Source organism: Danio rerio, chromosome 11, assembly GCF_052040795.2.
Source record: "Danio rerio strain M-AB ecotype USA chromosome 11, GRCz13ab, whole genome shotgun sequence".
Taxonomy (NCBI): Eukaryota; Metazoa; Chordata; class Actinopteri; order Cypriniformes; family Danionidae; genus Danio; species Danio rerio.
In genome coordinates this window covers 19,252,719-19,272,091 of record NC_141031.1, presented here as the reverse complement: position 1 = coordinate 19,272,091, position 19,373 = coordinate 19,252,719, and the positions used below count along the sequence as shown (strand labels likewise).

Genomic DNA, 19,373 nt, shown 5'->3' with positions numbered 1-19,373 from the left:
TTAGCAGGATAGCGCTCCTTCTCATACTTCAGCCTCCACATAAAAGTTCCTAAAAGCAAAGAAAGTCAAGGTGCTCCAGCATTGGCCAGCCCAGTCACCAGACATAAACATTATTGAGCATCTCTGGGGTAAGATAAAGGAGGAGGCATTAAAGATGAATCTAAAGAATCTTGATGAACTCTGGGAGACCTGCAAGAATGCTTTCTTTTTCATTCCAGATGACTTTATTAATAAGTTATTTGAGTCATTGCAGAGATGTATGGATGCAGTCCTCTAAGCTCATTGGAGTCATACACAATATTAATTCTTTTTCCACTGCATCATGACAAAATATTCTATATTGTACAGTACATTATTTCTGTTAAGTGACAAGACTTTTGTCTAAGCAAAGTCAGACCTTACAATCCTGATTAAATAATTAAAAATTAATGCATGATCATATTATTTTGGTAAAATAAGCGTAATCTAGAGGCCTTTGCCTTTCATGTAAGCCCCTTCTGATGACAAATGATCTATTATTATTTGTTGTTTCTAAAACTTGGATAGGCGACAAGACTTTTTGTAGAGTGTTGTGTATTTCTGTCACACTTTATTCTAGTTTAAAAAGTAAAAAAACAAAAAGTTTGTTTTGATGAGTTGTCCAGAGGACCCATTTCTGTATAAAGCGGGTTAATTCTTGTGAAGCGACTCACAGCAGCTCTTGGTAAAAAATAAAAAAATAGTTTTATGTTTTCATATATTGAGAAGCCCTAGATTCCCTCTTCCAAAATTCCCAAAAAATCTATGACACTCCACATTTTACACATCCATTTTTGCAACTGTATTCTGCCACTCCATCCACTTTCGCAACATCATAAACTTTTGTCTCGGAGAAAGATGGACATCCCAAAATGCGAACATTTCTGACATTTCATGCATCCATACGTCCAGAAACTTGTGTTGACTGAGATTCATCCGATACGTCCAGCTCCCTCCACAAGCCGGAAGAAAGGTCCCGTCAAAAGCTGTCAATCAAGCAAAGTCGACGGGCAGTTCTCAAGTGTCTCCTAACACGAAGTGATACTCGGAATGGCGATGTCAAGATGTGTCTGTGTTTTGCGAGCTGATTTTTTGACATAATGCTTCATCTCCTTCACTCTGGGTGAAGAGAGAAGCTGTCATGCTTCAGCAGGCTGGATAATTATTTCTCTCTTATCCCCTGTGCCAGGCCCAATCTGAGCCCTCAATAACAGCCTGGGACCAAACCACGTCTTCCTCTCCCCGTCCCTTTTTTTTCCGCCCTGTCTTTCTCTTTTGCTCCAGAGGAAAAGCAGAACCACTGGCAATGGATTAGCAGAAGGCGAAAAATAGCCTCTAGATTCGATAAGATTGTGCCAAATGAAAAGAGCCAAAAGACGGAGATATCAAAAAGAAAAAAAAGCATATTAACTTTCTTATCGACGGGGCTGGCTTTGCTGTCACCAAGCTTACTGTTTGCCAAAATATTTGAATATTATTTTCATATCTCTGTGACTACGCCAAGTTTGGGTGACTGATATTAGGAGATATGAAGCCCAAGCTGTTCAAATGGCAGCGTTTTGTCCATCAGAAGCATTTTCCGGCTTTGATAAAGTGCCTTTATTTTTTCCTAGAAAGTGTCAGGATGTCTTGTGTGTTCATGTGTTGACTGTTATTTAAGGGGAAGTTCACCCAGAATATTTTAACTGGTTTTAAATTCAACACAATCAAGACTTTTCTGTTGGTAATTGCTTTTGGTACGTTTCTCAAAGGAGTTCTTGGAGATGTTACTTGGCCCTCACATTGTTCATGGCACAGCCATACTCCATGCTGTTGCAGTCATACATAAAAGCCCTTTTTCGCATTTTTAAATTATTTTACATATATGTGCATAATTGTCATATACAAACACAACAGTTTCTGCCTAATTTTTTTTTTCTATGTGCAGATCTCAGCCATGTACTGGTGCTTTCATATTGGTCTTGATTTTCTGGCTCACACAAATTAGATTTTCAAAATGTATGTATGTTTTTTTTTTTTTTTATCTTGAATTTTGCAGTAAGTTTAGCTTGCGTCTGTTTGAATTGCTAAAAATGTATGAGAGAGAGAGAAAAAGAAATTGTGTAACCCACACCTCTGCATCATCTCTATAAACCTGAACAACAAAAATTTTGAATGCAACATTATGGTCCAAAATCAATAACCAATAAAAGCCAGATAAAATATCTTTGTTTTAACGAACCAACACTGTAAAAAAATGCTCGGTTCCATACAATGAATTTGTGTTGGGACAACAGAAAAAAAAATTAAGTCAGCTTAAAAGGTTTTGCAAATTTTAATGGAATGGATTGAACATAAATTGTTGTTTTAGCTCATTGTAGATACTGTAAGTAGTTTTGAACAAACTGCAAATAACATTTTTTAGTGTTCAACCTTATAATATAATCAATAAAATTTCAAAATGTGTTTTCCTGAGCTGAATTAAACACTAAATTCAATAAAATACAGTGGAGGCATGACTTAATTGTAAACTTAAAAAAAAGGATTGGTTAAAAAAAAGAAGTCCTTTTGGACAGTTGACTTGTAATTCAGATGACTGATTCAGCTTTTTAGTTACATGATCACACCTTGACGTCACATTTTAAAATAATTCAGTAGTAATGTAAATCACATATGTCTATGGCATTTAAAATAGATAAACTGGTCGTTTCACCTTTTTTTGCATACATAAAAATGTAAGAACAAAACTCAAAAACAAAGCTTGATTGTGTGGCTTATCATTTCTTGATAGGAGTCAAAACTGTTAAGTCAATGTACAAAGGAGTAGCAGAAGCGCAAATGAGCTATCAAAAACTACATCACATATGCTGGTATATTTTTTATTTTGTACAAATGTCTAATCATTCTCTTGAGATTGAGATCATTCTCAATCTTTTTTTTTTTTTTTAATAGCCTTTGTAAAAACTTATTTAAATAGGAAACTCTTCTTGGACATTGAACAAATATGAAAGCATATAAGCATGTAAAACAAGAACATTTGTTTATTCATTCAACACAGATATTTATAATTCGTTTAAAATTCCAAATGTCAGAATAGCATTATTAAAACCTCCACATTTTAATGTTTACCATGTTACTGTGCACTGTTTGAGAAAGGAATTGTGCCTTAAGTGTTAGTCTTTGAAACAACAAGAAAAAACGTTTTACGTGGCGCTGGTACATTCTTGGCAAAAATTACCATAAAGGCAAACTTTAAGGAGTTTTAAATGTGATATTTTTGTTCATTGTTTTCTCTGGTTTCTCTCCAAGGTATTGGTTTCGTTTAATTGTTTGGTTGCAAAAAAAGGGGAACAAAAAAGATATATAAACGGACCCAACTTCAAGGGCTTTCTTTTGTTTGTCGTGTTGTATTTTGTTACTTCCTTGATGGCCTGGGCCAGGGCCTAACTGTAACACGGGTAGTGACAGAGACAACTGAGTTAGGATCCACATGCAGGTTTATTGGAGTAGTCAGGCAAGGAATGGTCAACACAGGTGCAAACAGATGTATAAAGGAAGTCTAAAATCGTAGTCAACAGTATCAGGCAAGAGGTCAAAAGGCAGGCGGCAGACAGGGACAAAAATGCAAGCAAGGCTGAGGTCAAAACACGGGAAAACAAGACAAGGATAAAGCGTTGTAATGTCACTTTACAGCTAACAAGACTGGGCAATGTGAATGAGTGAGTGTGCTGCTTAAATAGTGTGTGTAATCAGTCTTTGACAATCCTCAGGTGGTGCGAATGTAATCAGTCAGAATGAGGAAGAATGTGGGCTCTATTTTGACGGTCCATGCGACGAGCGCAAAACGCAGGGCGCAAACGCTTTCAGGGCGTGTCAGAACGCGTTTTTGCTAATTTAAGGACGGGAAAATCTGCTTTGCGTCGTGGCGCATAGTCTAAAAGGGTTGAGTTTATTTTCTTAAAGAGTTATAGGTGTGTTTTGAGAATAAACCAATTAGAGTCTCATCTCCTATTACCTTTAAGAGCCAGCTGCGTCGCGCCAAGAGTGCATTCGCTATTTACAGGACTCAAAGTAAGTCTAAGTGGAAAAAAAGGAGTATTTCACAAGCAAACAGTTAACAGTTTTTTTTTTTTTTTTTAACAGAAAACTGTTAAACAGAGCATCTACTGCGTGAGAATGAGAGGTATTGGATCTACTTTCACATTCGCTCTTGGATAGGGAAACCTTTACGCACAGACATCAATTAGTCTATAAATAAATAATTTTGTTTGTTAAGCGCAAATATTCGTTTCAAAAGTATTTCTGAATTCAGTTCTAATGTAAAATAAATGAATAAATGAACAATAATAACGAAGTGTGCTCACAAACCTGAGTTATATCCTAAAACACATGCTGTGCCCCATATGGTCTAAAACCTGGCAGGTGGGCAAATCTAAGCTTTTTTTTAATAAAACAAATATAAATATGGATATAATAAATAATACTGCTAATAATAATAACATTATACAAAAGAAAATTGTTTTGAATGAACTGAAAAAGCCTCCCGAGATGAAGAAGACCTAAAAGCAGTGATTTTTCATATTTATGTAGGCTAGAAAATAATGTTTTGTAATATTTTAATCCTTTATATTTATATCCTATATCTATTCTTATTATATCCTATATATATCCTTAACATTTACATTTTTTCATATGTAAAGATATTTGCCCATTGCTCTCTTGTGCGTATTAAGCAGTGCTTAAGCGAGGCGCAACTCTGCGCCGGAGTTTAGACCGGGTTTGTTTTAGTCTAATGAAAAATCTATTATAGTTTCTCAAAATAGCAATGCGCCAGCAATACGCCTTCCTTTTTAGACCAGAACGCCTATGGGTGCACAAATGAGCGCTAATGCATTTGCTATTTAAACAGCGTAGCGCAACGCCTCAAAACGACTCTTGCGCCAAGCTGAAACTACCAAAAGACTATTGCGCCGCGCCTTGCACCACATTGTGCCGCGTGTATGATAGGGTCCTGTGTGTGCGTGCGTGTGTGCGCAAAGTGCATGTATGAAAATGTAGTCCAGAAATGGTGGATTTGTAGTCCATGGTTATTGTGAATGAGATCCAGCCATCTTAGGAGTTACGATCGCTGGTAATTGTCACACTAACAATTGACATTTCTAAATATTTTTTTTCTAGAGAATGTTATTCTAGAGATTTTGCTACAGCAAAATCACGCTTCATTTAGCCTACCCAATTCACCTGTACCGCATGTCTTTGGACTGTGGGGGAACCCACGCGAAGGCAGGGAGAACATGCAAACTCCACACAGAAACGTCAACTGAACCGAGGTTAGAACCAGCGACCTTCATGCTGTGAGGCGACAGCACTACCTACTGTGCCACTGCCTCGCCTCATCTGTTTTCTTGAGCTGTGAAATTGTCTTTAATCCAGTGCCGTTCTGCCATAAATATACAGTATGGAAAATATTTTTGGCAACCAATAAGAATGTATTTGCCACTTCTGTTATAGGCTGCAAAATAACTGAAATCATTCAGCACAGTAATATGAAACTTTAAGTCAGTTAAGACCTGCCTGGAACTACTTTAATTGTGCATTTATATAAAATAATAATAATAATATAGTTGATCAACCAATCAGAATCAAGCATTCAACAGGCCCATTTGCACAGACCAATCTTTACAATGTAATGTGTATTTATGTATCACATTTACTGCGCATGGCCATACACAAGTGCTTCATAATCATGAACGGTGGTCTCTCCACACCACCACCATTGTGCAGCATCCACTCGGATGATGCGACGGCAGCCACAGGACAATGATGGCAGTGCGTTCCCTATACACCAGCTATATTTGAAGTAGAGAGAGTGATAAAGCCAATTCAGTGAATGGAGATGATTGGGAGGGCGGATGGAGGGATTTTGGCCAGGACATTAGGGTTACATCCCTACTCTTTACGAGAAGTTCCATGGAATTTTTAATGACCACAGAGAGTCAGGACCTCGGTTTAACATGTCATCCGAAAGAAGGAGCTCACAGACAGTATATTGTCCCCATCACTATACTGGGGTATTAGGACTCACACAAACTGCAGCTTGAGTGCCCCCATGCTGGCCTTACTTGCACCACTTCCAACAGCAACTTAGTTTTCCTATGTGGTCTCCCATACAGGTATTGACTAGACACAGCCCTGCTTAGCTTCAGTGAGTAACCGGTCTTAGAGTGATATGGCTGTGGCAGTACATGTACAGCATTTATTAATCATAGTCGGTGATGGGAGTAATGCGTTACAAAAGTAATGTATTACAGTAACATATTACTTTTTCTACCGCAGTAGTGTTAGGCATTACTAATAAATTTTCACTAATATTTTACTCAGTACAAAGTTCAGTAAGTTTGCGTTACAACAAACTTTTTGCCCGTAAGACAATAACAAATAAAAAATACTGCAGTTCTATTTCCTGTTTGTGATTAGTAAATATTCGCAGTAGTCGGTTTGCAGTAACGTTAAGCCCTAACGCGCAGCGGAAAAGTGGAAAATATATGAAAATGGCAGAAAGACAGTACATTCGCGAGATGGACATACGTACATATGGCGTTATTTCACTGACAAATGTCATAAGCGCAGTTTTACAAGTCAAGAGCACATTATTCTATATAATATGAGCAAGCAAATTTTTGATTTATTTATTTATTTTTTCACATGCCAGTTTGCGAACTCTCAATTATAAGCTTCTCACACGCATTGGCTTCTCACATGCGAATGCTCTCGCCCTGTTAGATGATGCAGAATCATAATTTGTGCTTTGTGTTTGTTCTTCTTTTTGTGCTTTTGCTCTCTAGATATCCTCCTGTTAAATTCTTTATCCAAAGAATGTTGATATGGTTTATATTTAAATTTAAAGATGAAAGTGATAAGCCAAAGCAGCAGAAATTAAGTTTCTCTCGGTCAGTGGAATAATTTAGTCTTTTTAGAGGCATATAGATCTCTGTTTGATCTGTTCTTTTTTTTTTTTTCTAAGCAGTTTAGCCTATATGTTAATTTCAATGGCATAAATTGACAGGTTGAAAGATTGGTCCTCTAATTGCACTTTATATTGAGAAAGCTATGTTCATCATGCTCACTTCATCAGGTTGTAAACCACTTGAATTTAAAGTGATTAAAATAGTGGCAACAATTAAAAAATAAATAAAATCAGCATCTTGTCATTGCATTGGAGTTTACAAATACAGTAGGCCTGTTGTGTCTAATATGAATATACCGAAGCTATTCACAGATATTGTAAGATAATCACTTTATCTCTGCCATACTATTAACAGACTTAGATCACAGTCATTCTGCTACATCATATCGCTTTCTACTGGATGTAAAATGCTCTGCAGTACATTTTGTCATTTTAGAATGTTAAGTTCTAATTCTGTTGTTATTTTGGTGAAAGTAACTAAAATGTAATATAAGAGTCATGTAACATTTTGAGACAGTAATATTGTAAGGTAAGGGATTACTTTTAAATCAAAGTAACAAGTAATCTGTAACGTAGTACAGTTTGGACATAGCTTGCACAACACTGATCATAGTTCAACATTTACTAATGCATTATTACCATCCAAATGCATGCTTGTTACATTAATTATTGCACCATGAGTTAACATTAATAGTTAACAGCTGTATTTCATTAACTAACGTTAACTGACATGAACAAATACTGAAATAAATGTATTGTTCACTGTGTGTTTGTGTTAATAAATGAATTAATTATAACTGTAACTAATACAACCTTGGCGACGCAGTGGCGCAGTAGGTAGTGCTGTCGCCTCACAGAAGGAAGGTCACTGGTTTGAGCCTCGGCTGGGTCAGTTGGCGTTTCTGTGTGGAGTTTAAATGTTCTCCCTGCATTTGAGTGGGTTCCTCTGGGTGCTCCGGTTTCCCCCACAGTCCAAAGACATGTAGTAGAGGTGAACTGGTTAGGCTAAATTGTCCAAATTGTATATGTGTGAATGAGTGTGAATGGATGTTTCCCAGAGATGGGTTGCAGCTGGATGGGCATCCGCTGCGTGAAACATGTGCTGGATAAGTTGGCTGATAAGTTGAACCCCGGATTAATAAAGAGACTAAGCCGAAAAGAAAATGAATGAATGAATGATTGAATAATACAACCTTATTGTAAAGTCCAAGCAAATCTTCCTTGCTGTTCTTTTAATAAAAGTAACTTATATCTTAACTGACCTGAGAGTGACTAAGCAGAAATATTTCTCTTTTTTCCCAGGACTCTTTAATGCTAAAGAAGCATTTTGCATGATACCCACCTGTTATCATTAACTCACCCACAGAAACGCCATTAATTCCATCACTTTAATGTGCAAAAACAAACAACGTTCTTCGCTCCTCCTTTCAGATTGATGACAGCTGTCATCCGCCCCTCTTCATTTAGAAATGTTGAGCTTTAACCTTCGACCTCCAGATTATTGAAGCTTTCCACAAAGCTAAGGTGTGGAGGAATCTGAAAGCAGGCCTGCGCTTTACAGATAAGCCAGAACAATGGTGCTAATAGGGTACGGCTTGACGAACGTTTTCACTCTTTAAGCACAATCTGTTAGGCGTTAACAAAAGACAGATGCACTAGCGCAGATTGATTAGCGCTGGTCAACAGGGGTAGACACCTCTTTCTTTTTGGAGCACAGCTGCCAATGTGTGGTTGGATGATAATGCCAGCGTTGCCCGACGAAACCACAGGCATACTGGCGCTGATACTGTATTTCTAATGGGCAGCGCATTTATAGTCATTTGCTTCTCTTTTTAAAAAAAATCAGACTGCATTTGTTTCATCTCGTTTTTGGGATTTTTGTTCCAAAGCTGTATAAAATGCATCACAAAGGACGTCGGACGTAGCTAATGGCTGACCGGTGGGTACAGTGAACAAGAGATTGGCTCAAAGCCACTGTCAGCGCCAGAGCCTCATCGTGACACAAAGAGAAACAAAAGATACTCCAAAGCAAATAAAGATGAAAGTAGTGGAAAGTAGGCTGCCGTGTTAAAAGTGCAAACAGAGAGGGACCGGTGCAGTTTTTCCAAGCTTTCTTTCATGTAGACTAAAATAGTCATGTGATACAGGAGATCCACTGGAGGCTAACACAAACAGAAGCTCTGAGAGCAGCTGACTGAGATGGTATACTTTGCTTAGGAGAGCTTGAATAATTTTTCCGCCTATTTTGATTGAGGAAAAGCCTCGGAATGCATTTTCAGATCCATTGCTTTGTTTTATGTCCTTTATTGACTTACTTCCTGTAGCCATTATATATACTGATGGTTGATATATATATTATATTGTGGGTAAAATGGGGGAAAGAGCATTATTTTTATCATTATTGTTCTCAGAGAGTATTTGACTTTATGGACTAAAATTGCTGTAGACCAGTTTTATTTGTTCATTTTTTTTCATTTGCGATCCTGGACCACAAAACCTGTCATAAGGGCCATTGATTTGGGGAAATACAATTAATACAATTAAATCTTCAAAAGGGTATGTGAGGGTTTAAAAATGATTTATTACTCTGAAAATTAAGCTCTTAGTTTTTAAGTTTTAAGTTCTAAGTTTTTATATATTTCTGGAAATAATAAAAACTCATAAAATGTGATCTTTACTTATGATGTTTGGCATAAAAATATTGAATATTTAATTTTAGGGTAATTTTGACTCATACTAAGTAGTTTAAGTTAAAATTATATATATATCTTGACTATATATATACACACTTGATCATCATCAGCTTCTCCTTCATCACTTCTGAGTCATAGCCTTAAAGGTGTATTGCATGCATTTTATGTTAAATTTAATGCAAATGTGCAAGACTGACAGAAACATGGGGACAATTGTAAATTTATTTGTATTATATATTTGTAGTATTTATTTGTAGAATTCATTTATAATTTCATGTTTTTAATCAATTGATGTGAAGGATAACAACTTAAGCTTGTTTTTTCTAAGATTTTTATTTTAAATAACAGTTTTTAGCACAACAAATTCAGGGACAAGGACAATGGACAAGGAAAATGACAGGGTTTGTACATTTGTAAAGTGTTTTTAATAACGAAAAAAAAATCTGAGAACCAAATGAATAATATATGTTCACTGTATTTATGGTTTTATTTCAGGGAAAGATAATGCACATTTCTGGTAGAATGCATATACTGTATGTATTTTTATTTTTTTTACAGTGTTGTTTAATATTTATGAACTTATAACAATCTCAACAGACCATATTAATAGGGCAACGCAATGGTGCAGAAGGTCGCTGGTTCGAGCCTTGGCTGGGTCAGTTGGCATGGAGTTTGCATGTTCTCCCTGCATTTGCATGGGTTTCCTCTGGGTGCTCCGGTTTCCCCCACTGTCCAAAAGACATGAAATACAGGTGAATTGGGTAGGCTAAAACTGTCCGAAGCTTCTGGGTGTGTATGGATGTTTCCCAGAGATGGGTTGCAGGTGGAAGGGCATCCAAGTGCTAAACAAGTGCTGGATAAGTTTGCGGTTCCATCCGCTGTGGTGACCCCAGGGTTAATAAAAGGACTAAGCCGAAAAGAAAATGAATGAATTAATGAATGAATGAATGACCATTTTAATGTGGCCAAGTCATTGGCCCATAAACATGTCCTGCTTATTATCAAACTATTTCATAACTGTAACAAGAGGAAATTTAATCATAATTTAATGTAAAAACAGCTATAATAACATTTTTTATCAATGTGTGACTCTTTTTGGATTCTTAGGAGCTATAGAAATTAAAAATGTAAAACAGGAAATAGATTAGGACCATTGTTTTTGTATACGTTCTTCAAAATGGTCTGTACATTAAAAATATGTCAAAGGTTTGTACATTTTAACTCCATCTGTTGCAGTTGTGTCTGTTACCAAAAGAGAAACACTTTTAAACCAACAAAATAACATACAAAACTGTTTTTCTCCTTCTTCCTTTTCCTATTTAATATAAAACAATTGTATTAAATAATAACGGATGTCTTTAAAGACCTCCACGCTTTACCTGCGTTATTGTGCAGCCTATTTCCATTGATTCAGAGGCACATTATTAGTTTAATTGGCGATTATCAGCAGGTCAATTGAGTCACTGCAGGAATAAAACTAAAAACTGATCTGTTGCTTGGACCACTGACATGATGAGTAAAATCCAATCCATGACGAAAGCTGTGTTTATCATGAACGATAAACAAATCTTTAGCTTAAGATCAATACACGCTGTATTCTTCCATTACCTGTAATACATTCAGCCTCCCCATCTAACTGTCTGTTTGCTTTCTGCTGAGTTGCTTCCACTTCCCCATTAATACAATATTCTAGAAATCTCAAGCCTGGAGGTGCTGGAGTCCGACATTCCTGAGGTAAAACGAGTTTGTTTTGTTGAAAAATAAGAAAAACAAGATCCCGCGCCTCTGACAGTTTCTATCGCGTTTGTTCTCTTTCATTCGAAATCCCACTGGCAGTTTGAGCGAAGTGCACTATATTTTTACGAAGCAGCATTTACTCATGTACGAGAAAGCATAAATCACGCCTGCCGTATCATTAATATACATAGATGTCAATAGGAAACGCATGACTGGAAGAAATATGACAGTGCACTATAAAGGCCGTGCTGAAAAATCTGCTGCGGCTGAAGGAGAGAGAGAAGAGAGAGGGGGAGAACCACTGATCTGGATCTGTGCTGCCCTCTAGTGTCGGACTAAGCACTAGCACTGAGCTTTAATACATACATACACATATACCTTTATCCTCTTTATTTATAGAGAAATATTTTTCATAAGTGTAAATGGGAAGCAAAAAAAAACATGTATATATTTAATTATTTAAGCATTTTTTCGTAAATATTTAGGCAAGAAAAAAACTACATTATCTTAGAGCCTTATATAAATATATATTTGTTACATTTGTACCTAAATTTGAAAATAGACTTGTCATGACGTCTTTTTTTTCTCTTCCTATTGTACTCATTTTCTGTTATTGACAATGTATATTCATTGTTTTAGAAATTGAAATGAATAAATGAGATGATAGATAGATAGATAGATAGATAGATAGATAGATAGATAGATAGATAGATAGATAGATAGATAGATAGATAGATAGATTGATTGATTGATTGATTGATTGATTGATTGATTGATTGACCTTCTTCATTTGCACACACTTGCAATCTTGGCCAAAGTGTGCATGTCTGTCTCATGTCTTCAAACAGTGTTAGGCTAGTTACTTTATTATATTTACTAACTACATAATTAATAATTGTCTAAAATGTAACTTAGTTACTCTGATAAGTAATTTAATTACCTGAAGTGATATTACTTAACATCCATATAAATTTTGCATATAGACAACAGAAATTAAGCTATTTTTATCTGACTCAAAAAGAAACTTTTATTCTTATGCGATTATTCATTTATTTTCTTTTCGGCCTAGTCCCTTTATTAATCCGGGGTCGCCACAGCGGAGTTAACTTCAACCCGCAACCCATCTCTGGGAGACATCCACACACTCATTCACACACATACACTAAAGACAATTTAGCTTAACCAGTTCACCTATAGAACTGTGTTTTTGGACTGTGGGGAAAATTGGAGCACCCAGAGGAAACCCATGTAAACGCGGGGAGAATGTGCAAACTCCACACAGAAATGCCAACTGACCCAGCCGAGGCTCGAACCAGCGACCTTCTTGCTGTGAGGCGAAAGCACTACGTACTGCTCCACTGCATCGTTTCTTATGTGATTATTTTTAATCAAATATTTTTTTGTCATTTCAAATTAATGAAATGAGTCTCCTCTCACCCTGTCATTGACCAGATTCAGACCGAGGCTTCGACAGAGCTCAAGTAGGAGCTTTCTGTTCTTATTTATTTGGGCTTCAGAGTTATTCCTAGAAATATTTACACTGTTTTGTTGATAACTCTGTCCAAATATTTATTCCCTCGGTCTGTGGTACAGTCAGTTTAGGACCCTGTTCTAGCATTGAGATCTCCACACAGCAACACACAAAACTTGTTGTCTGCGTGAAGGTGACTCTCTCTCTCTTTCTCTCTCTCTCTCTCTCTCTCTCTCTCTCTCTCTCTCTCTCTCTCTCTCTCTCACACACACAGTCTATTAGTTGTTTAATAAATAGCGCTATGATGTTGTTTTTTTTCTTTTATTTAATGATTTAATGTTTGTGAGTCGGATAAAGTGTTGTACTACAATTGTAAAGTTACTTTTAGTTCCTGACATGGATTTTTGTGTATTGTAAATGGACATCTTTTCTGGAACTTATATGACTTATACAACAATAAAGACAATGATTGGTTAGATTTAAAATACTGTGTTAAAAGTAAATTGCAATATTTATGAAGCCTCAGGGTCTCATGCTGGAATTTCTGGTGCTGACTGTATTTCTACTGTCAGCAGCGCCACCGCCAGACACGTTTTTTTATCGTTTGTTTTGGTGTGGGCTTATTTTTATCAGTACTTGACAATGAAACACCGGCTGTCTGCGATATGTCTGGATGTAGAGATGTGGCTGTGTTCACTCAGGTGGGCCTGTACCTGTCTCGCCCAGCTGGATCTATTTCAGTCTCTGTCTTTTCACCTTTACTCTGAGTCAGCTGTGGGTTTCTCTTTGATTTGGTCTCTTTTTATGTTGAATATTTGGATTTGGTAGGTATGTGTGCTTGCATGTGTGTGCATGTGCTTATGTGCACCCATGTTCACCAGTGAGTGAACTTCATAGGGAGTTAGACGTTTGGAGGGATGTCAAAATGAATTATTGGAAATGTTGTCTCAAGTATGAAGGCATCAAAGCTTATAGTATATATGTGTGTGTGTTATATACACAACAGTCACTTTATAAGGTACGCCTTACTAGTACCAGTTTTTGGTCCATATTGACATAATAGCATCATGCAGTTGCTGCAGATTTGTTGGCTGCACATCCATGACGCGAATCTCCCATTCTACCACATGCCAAAGGTGCTCTATTGGATTGAGATCTGGTGACTGTGGATGCCATTTGAGTACAGTGAACTCATTGTCATGTTCAAAAAACCAGTCTGAGAGGTTTCACGCTTTATGACATGGTGCGTTATCCTGCTGGAAGAAACCATCAGTAGATGTGTACACTGTGATCATAAAGGATGGACATGGTCAACAGCAATACTCAGGTAGGCTGTGGCGTAGACACAATGCTCAATTGGAATTAATGGGCCCAAAGTGTGTCAAGAAAATATCCCCCACACCATTACACCACCACCACCAGCCTGAACTGTTGAAGCAGGATGGATCTATGCTTTCATGTTGTTGATGCCAAATTCTGACCCCACCATCCGAATATCACAGCAGAAATCGAGACTCATCAAAGCAGGCAACGTTTTTCCAATCTTCTATTGTCTAATATTAGTGAGCCTGTGCGAATTGTAGCCTCAGTTTTGTGGTCTTAACAGACTGGAGTGACACTAGATGTGGTTTACTGCTGCTGTAGCTTTCTGCCTCAAGGTTTGACGTGTTGTGCGTTGAGTTACTGTAGCCTTTCTGTCAGCTGGAACCAGTCTGGCTATCCTCCTCTGACCTCTGGCATCATTTGCGCCCACAGAACTGCAGCTTACTGGATATCTTCTCATTTTCAGACCATTCTCTGTAAACCCTATAAATGGTTGTGCGTGAAAATCCCAGTAGATCAGCATTTTCTGAAATACTCGGACCAGCCTGTCTGGCACCAACAACCATGCCACGTTCAAAGTCATTTAAATTACCTTTCATCTCTATTTTAAAGCTCAGTTTGAATTGCAGCAGATCGTCTCAATCATGTCTACATGCCTAAATGCATTGAGTTGCTGCCATGTGATTGTTTGATTAGAAATGTGCGTTAACGAGCAGTGTGTATATAGGTATAGTTTATTCTTAAAGCAATATATAGTATCTAAGTTGTAAAAATGTAATGTAAATATTAATGTAAATATAATATACTGTAAAGTTCTGAATTTATTTTTATATGGATTGTTTGTTACACAATTTACTGATCTTCACAAATCTTCATTCAGTTATTTTATGTATGTGTTATTGATAATTGTCTAATACCTCTCAGCATCATGCACACACAGTGCTGTCATGGTGCAAATTTACAAAATACAAGTGCAAGTAAATATGTGACCTATCAATCATATAACAGAAAGTTGAGGTACTAGCACCCCTGTGTTTAGAAGACACTGCCATTCCCTCAGTTCATTATTTCTATGCACTAATTCACAAAACAGCAGCTGTATTTTCTCTCCAGTGAGAGTGGAGTAACAGCATTTGTGGATGAATCCACCCATATCTCTCTGATCCCGGGATTTCCTCTCTAACCATGTAAACATCATTACCACCGGATGAAGCCAGCAGCCACTGCCACAGATTAGCATAGGTTATGCGTAAACATGCCAAATTAATCTGATGACTTGCTAATTCGACTAAAATTAATTGACACTGAGTTATTTAAATTCTTACCTTGTAAGACTAACACGTTCACGAGCTGCTAACAATTCTGTGCGTGTAAAACATACATTTCAACGTTCTTATCCCTCTGATTGCTGCTATGCGTTTATGTAAACTGTTGGGCTTTGTGAAGTATAATCTGCTTATTTCCTTCTGAGGAATTACGGTCATTATATAGGATTGTTAGCACAGCTGATACTCAAATGTCTCTCTTCTCTTCAGGTGGGCTGCTCATTTCAGGACTTAAGCACCTCAAATCTCTTTTCCATTCCTATGAAGGGTTTTAGCATGCTAGTGCTAATAGCCTATTTGGCAGCTAGTCTTTATTCATGAGTTTCAGGGTTTTCTGCAGTCTGAAAAAAAAATGTTAGAAATGTTATATAATTTTATGAATAATAGAAACTGTCATGAATTTTCCATGATCTTTCATCATGAATATGAATTTTTCTAGCTATCCTGCAACTCTGATTTAATTTCTTTGGAAGTGATTGATTTGTGGGTTAAATGTGTGAAAACCCTGAAGGTTTTTTTTTGGCTTTTTGTCTTTCTAAAACATTGTATTTCCTCTTCTTTTTCTGTATTCAGGTAGAGGCCATCTTGGTGAACATCTTTGGAGGTATTGTTAACTGTGCCATCATTGCTAACGGCATCACCAAAGCCTGCAGAGAACTGGAGCTCAAGGTTCCCCTGGTGGTCAGACTCGAAGGTGAGTGATAATAACATTTAAAAGGGGACATTTTAGACATACAAAGTTTCTTCCTCATCTTTATACATTCACAAACATTACCAGCATTATGCCATAGGGGAAATCCATTCAATAGGTGGCCATAAGTGCAGCTCTTATTTTTTTGAATGGAGATTTGCCATGAGTACAATTAAAAGAACACTTAAAAAGAACACTCTATGTTTTTAAACAGGTTCAAAGCCTTTAAAATTGCAACTTTTTAGTTTCTGTCACTCTTTGTAGATGATGTACTGTAATTGCAAAAGAGTCTATCTTTAAATAGGAAATGGTCATTTTTAAAGTGAGATGCTAATGGGCTATTCCAGGGGTGTCAAACTCATGAACTGATCAGACTAATTAAGTCTTGTTTGAAGTCTACAGGTAAGTGTGTGTTAGTATTAAACTTTGCAGGGCTATGGCCCTCAATGGACTGAGTTTGACACAACAGTCTAATCAAATTCCATGATTTATGCTAAGCTACAGTAAGCTAAAATTGCTTTCACCAAACCTGGAGGTTGGTTAAATGGATTGATATATAGTAAAACTCAACCGTTTAACTCAAGGGGAGTTACAGTGGAGTGTTGCTTAAATGTTGTTTCATTTTGTTTCTAAGCATTCTAATCATGCTAAAAATTATAATCATGCTAAAAACATTTGTTTTTTTTATCTTGACCAAGCTAATGCACATGTGCACTGCATTTGAAAGACCTGTATCATGATATTCAATTTTTCAATTCAATTCAGCTTTATTTGTATAGCGCTTTTACAATGTATATTGTGTCAAAGCAGCTTCACATAAATGGTCATAGTAACTAGATCAGGGTGGTTCAGTTTTTAGTGTTTAAGTTCAGTTCAGTTTAGCTCAGTTCAGTGTGGTTTGAAAACATTACTAAGAGTCCAAACACTGAAGAGCAAATCCATTGATGCGTAGCTCTACAGATCCTGAACCATGCAAGCCAGTGGCGACAGCGGAGAGGGAAAAAAAACTTCACCAATAGGAGAGTGAAGAAAAAAACCTTGAGAGAATCAGACTCAGTTCAGCATGACCATTTTAATTTTAATTTAATTTAATTATCACCTGTATCAGACATGTATCATGTCTGTGTACGAAAACAGAGTATATTACGAGATCAAACTTACAAGGCTTTAAAATATATGGAAATTATATGTTTGTTGTTACTGGTGATGAGAAAAATGGCGCTATAAATAAACAGCATTACTAACGGCAATACTTTTTTCAGTAACGAGTAATCAAATTTTCACCCATTACAACGCCGTTGCTGTTACTTACAATAAAATTTTAGTTACTATAATTGAGCACACTGAAGCGGTTTTCAAACAAACAGCACCATTCTAAGCCATAATACCTCTTTTTCTCTGAAGTAAGTGTGTGTTCAGGGCTGGGGCAGGACAAATAAGCAACCAGTGATGATGATTATGCTGTCTGTGTATGTGGAGTATTTAAGAAGCATGATGATTGGCTTAGATAGAGTACATTTCCATCATTTGCCAATCAGAGGCAGAGTACTACGGTTCACACACAAGCACACGCACAGTCAGCCGCACACACCAACGACCAGGAGTCAGAACGATGTCAAATCTAGCAAGTTCAAAGGTAACGTTTGCAAACTGGAAAATAAGCACTACTTTTCCCTCATTGAGGTGAAAAGCATTAATGTTTATGTATCGTGCAACAATAGAATGAAGAGTCCCTCTGCGTCAGTGACAGGTAATTCTACTCTAATTTTAATCTAACCGTATCTAATTTTAATCTGTATTTATTGTATAGTCATTTGACAAATTAGATTGTTTAAAGTAACGCAATAGTTAACTTCCCTGGTAATTAGTTACTTTTATAATTATGTTACTAAATCAGTTAATATTTGTGAGAAGTACTAGTACCTATAAAAATACTCTTTTAAAGGAGATATTAAAGTAAAGGCCAGTGGCCAACACTAGTTATTATAAGAGGATTATTTGATCGAATGGGGCTAGAAAAAGAGGCGGGATAAAACAAGAAGAAGTAACACTGCCATTGTGTAAAATGTCTTACATTTGGCCACATTTTTCTATTGGTCACACAATTTTACAGGTCAAAGTTCACCAAGCTTTAACTCTGGATTGCTACAACATGCAAAACTTTTCACACTAGCTTACAAATTAATGAAACTAAATAAAGAAAACTGTACATGGTGACCGCATTTTACCGGAGACAAGAGCTGTAAAGGCTCCACCCTCTTTTCAGGAAGGAGCAGCTTATTTGCATTTAAATAGACGCACAAGAAATTGTGTTTCTGCTACCACCCAAAACAATTACAGCATTTTATATTAAAGGGCATCTATTTTACCCTTTTTCAACATTTAATAGAAGTCTTTTGTGTTCCAGAATGTGTCTTTAAAGTTTCAGCTCAAAACATCCATCAGATTATTTGTTAGACCTTTCAGAATATTGGAATTTTCTGCTTTCAACACTATTTAGCTGTTTTTGTGGCCTGTGCCTTTAATGCTAGTTCTCCCCACCCTCCAATCCCAATCACACACATAGCATGTGCATTTAACTTTGCACCGTTTTCCACAGCAAATGTGACAGGATACACATTAATATCCAGTGTTGTATGAATATCATTTATGTTGAGGCACAAAATAAACCTGATTTAACATCCACAAATCAGGATTGATTTTTTTTTTTTTAGAATTCTTTTAGAATTGTACTGACTCATAGCTGTGGTGATAAAGACTGCACTGTTTTAAAAACATTTAAACATTAAACTTGTAAAACTCATTTTAATCACATTTGATGATGATTGATGATCACAGCAAGCTGAACAGATCTTCTAACCCCAGTTGCTTTTTGCACGTTCTGTCTTGTTGATATGATATTATGCGTTACTAAAGAGATATGTTAAAACGCGACTGTCAATCAATTGAGTGGTTTGGGAAACCACACTCCTACATCACGTTGCGGTGGACCTGAATATACGATTTGGATGCTGTTTTAACGTCAATAATTTAAAGGAAAGAGACTTATTTTCTATATATTAATACAATATAAGTGTTGACACACTTTACCTACACATAGGTCTGTCCAAACAACTTACAAAAGATGATTTCCTTCATAGGTGCCCTTTAAATGATCTGTGTACCATCT

General features: G+C 36.6%; 1 protein-coding gene across 4 annotated transcripts in view; it reads left to right on the top strand.

Moving 5' to 3' along the window:
- The window catches only part of suclg2 (succinate-CoA ligase GDP-forming subunit beta), a 253,960-nt gene that overhangs the window by 222,076 nt on the left and 12,511 nt on the right, over positions 1-19,373 (top strand). For all 4 annotated transcript variants that reach the window (XM_087271811.1, NM_001386309.2, XM_087271810.1 and 1 more), the window contains 1 exon segment: positions 16,087-16,207. In XM_087271811.1, the coding sequence (XP_087127937.1) occupies positions 16,087-16,207 (121 nt within the window).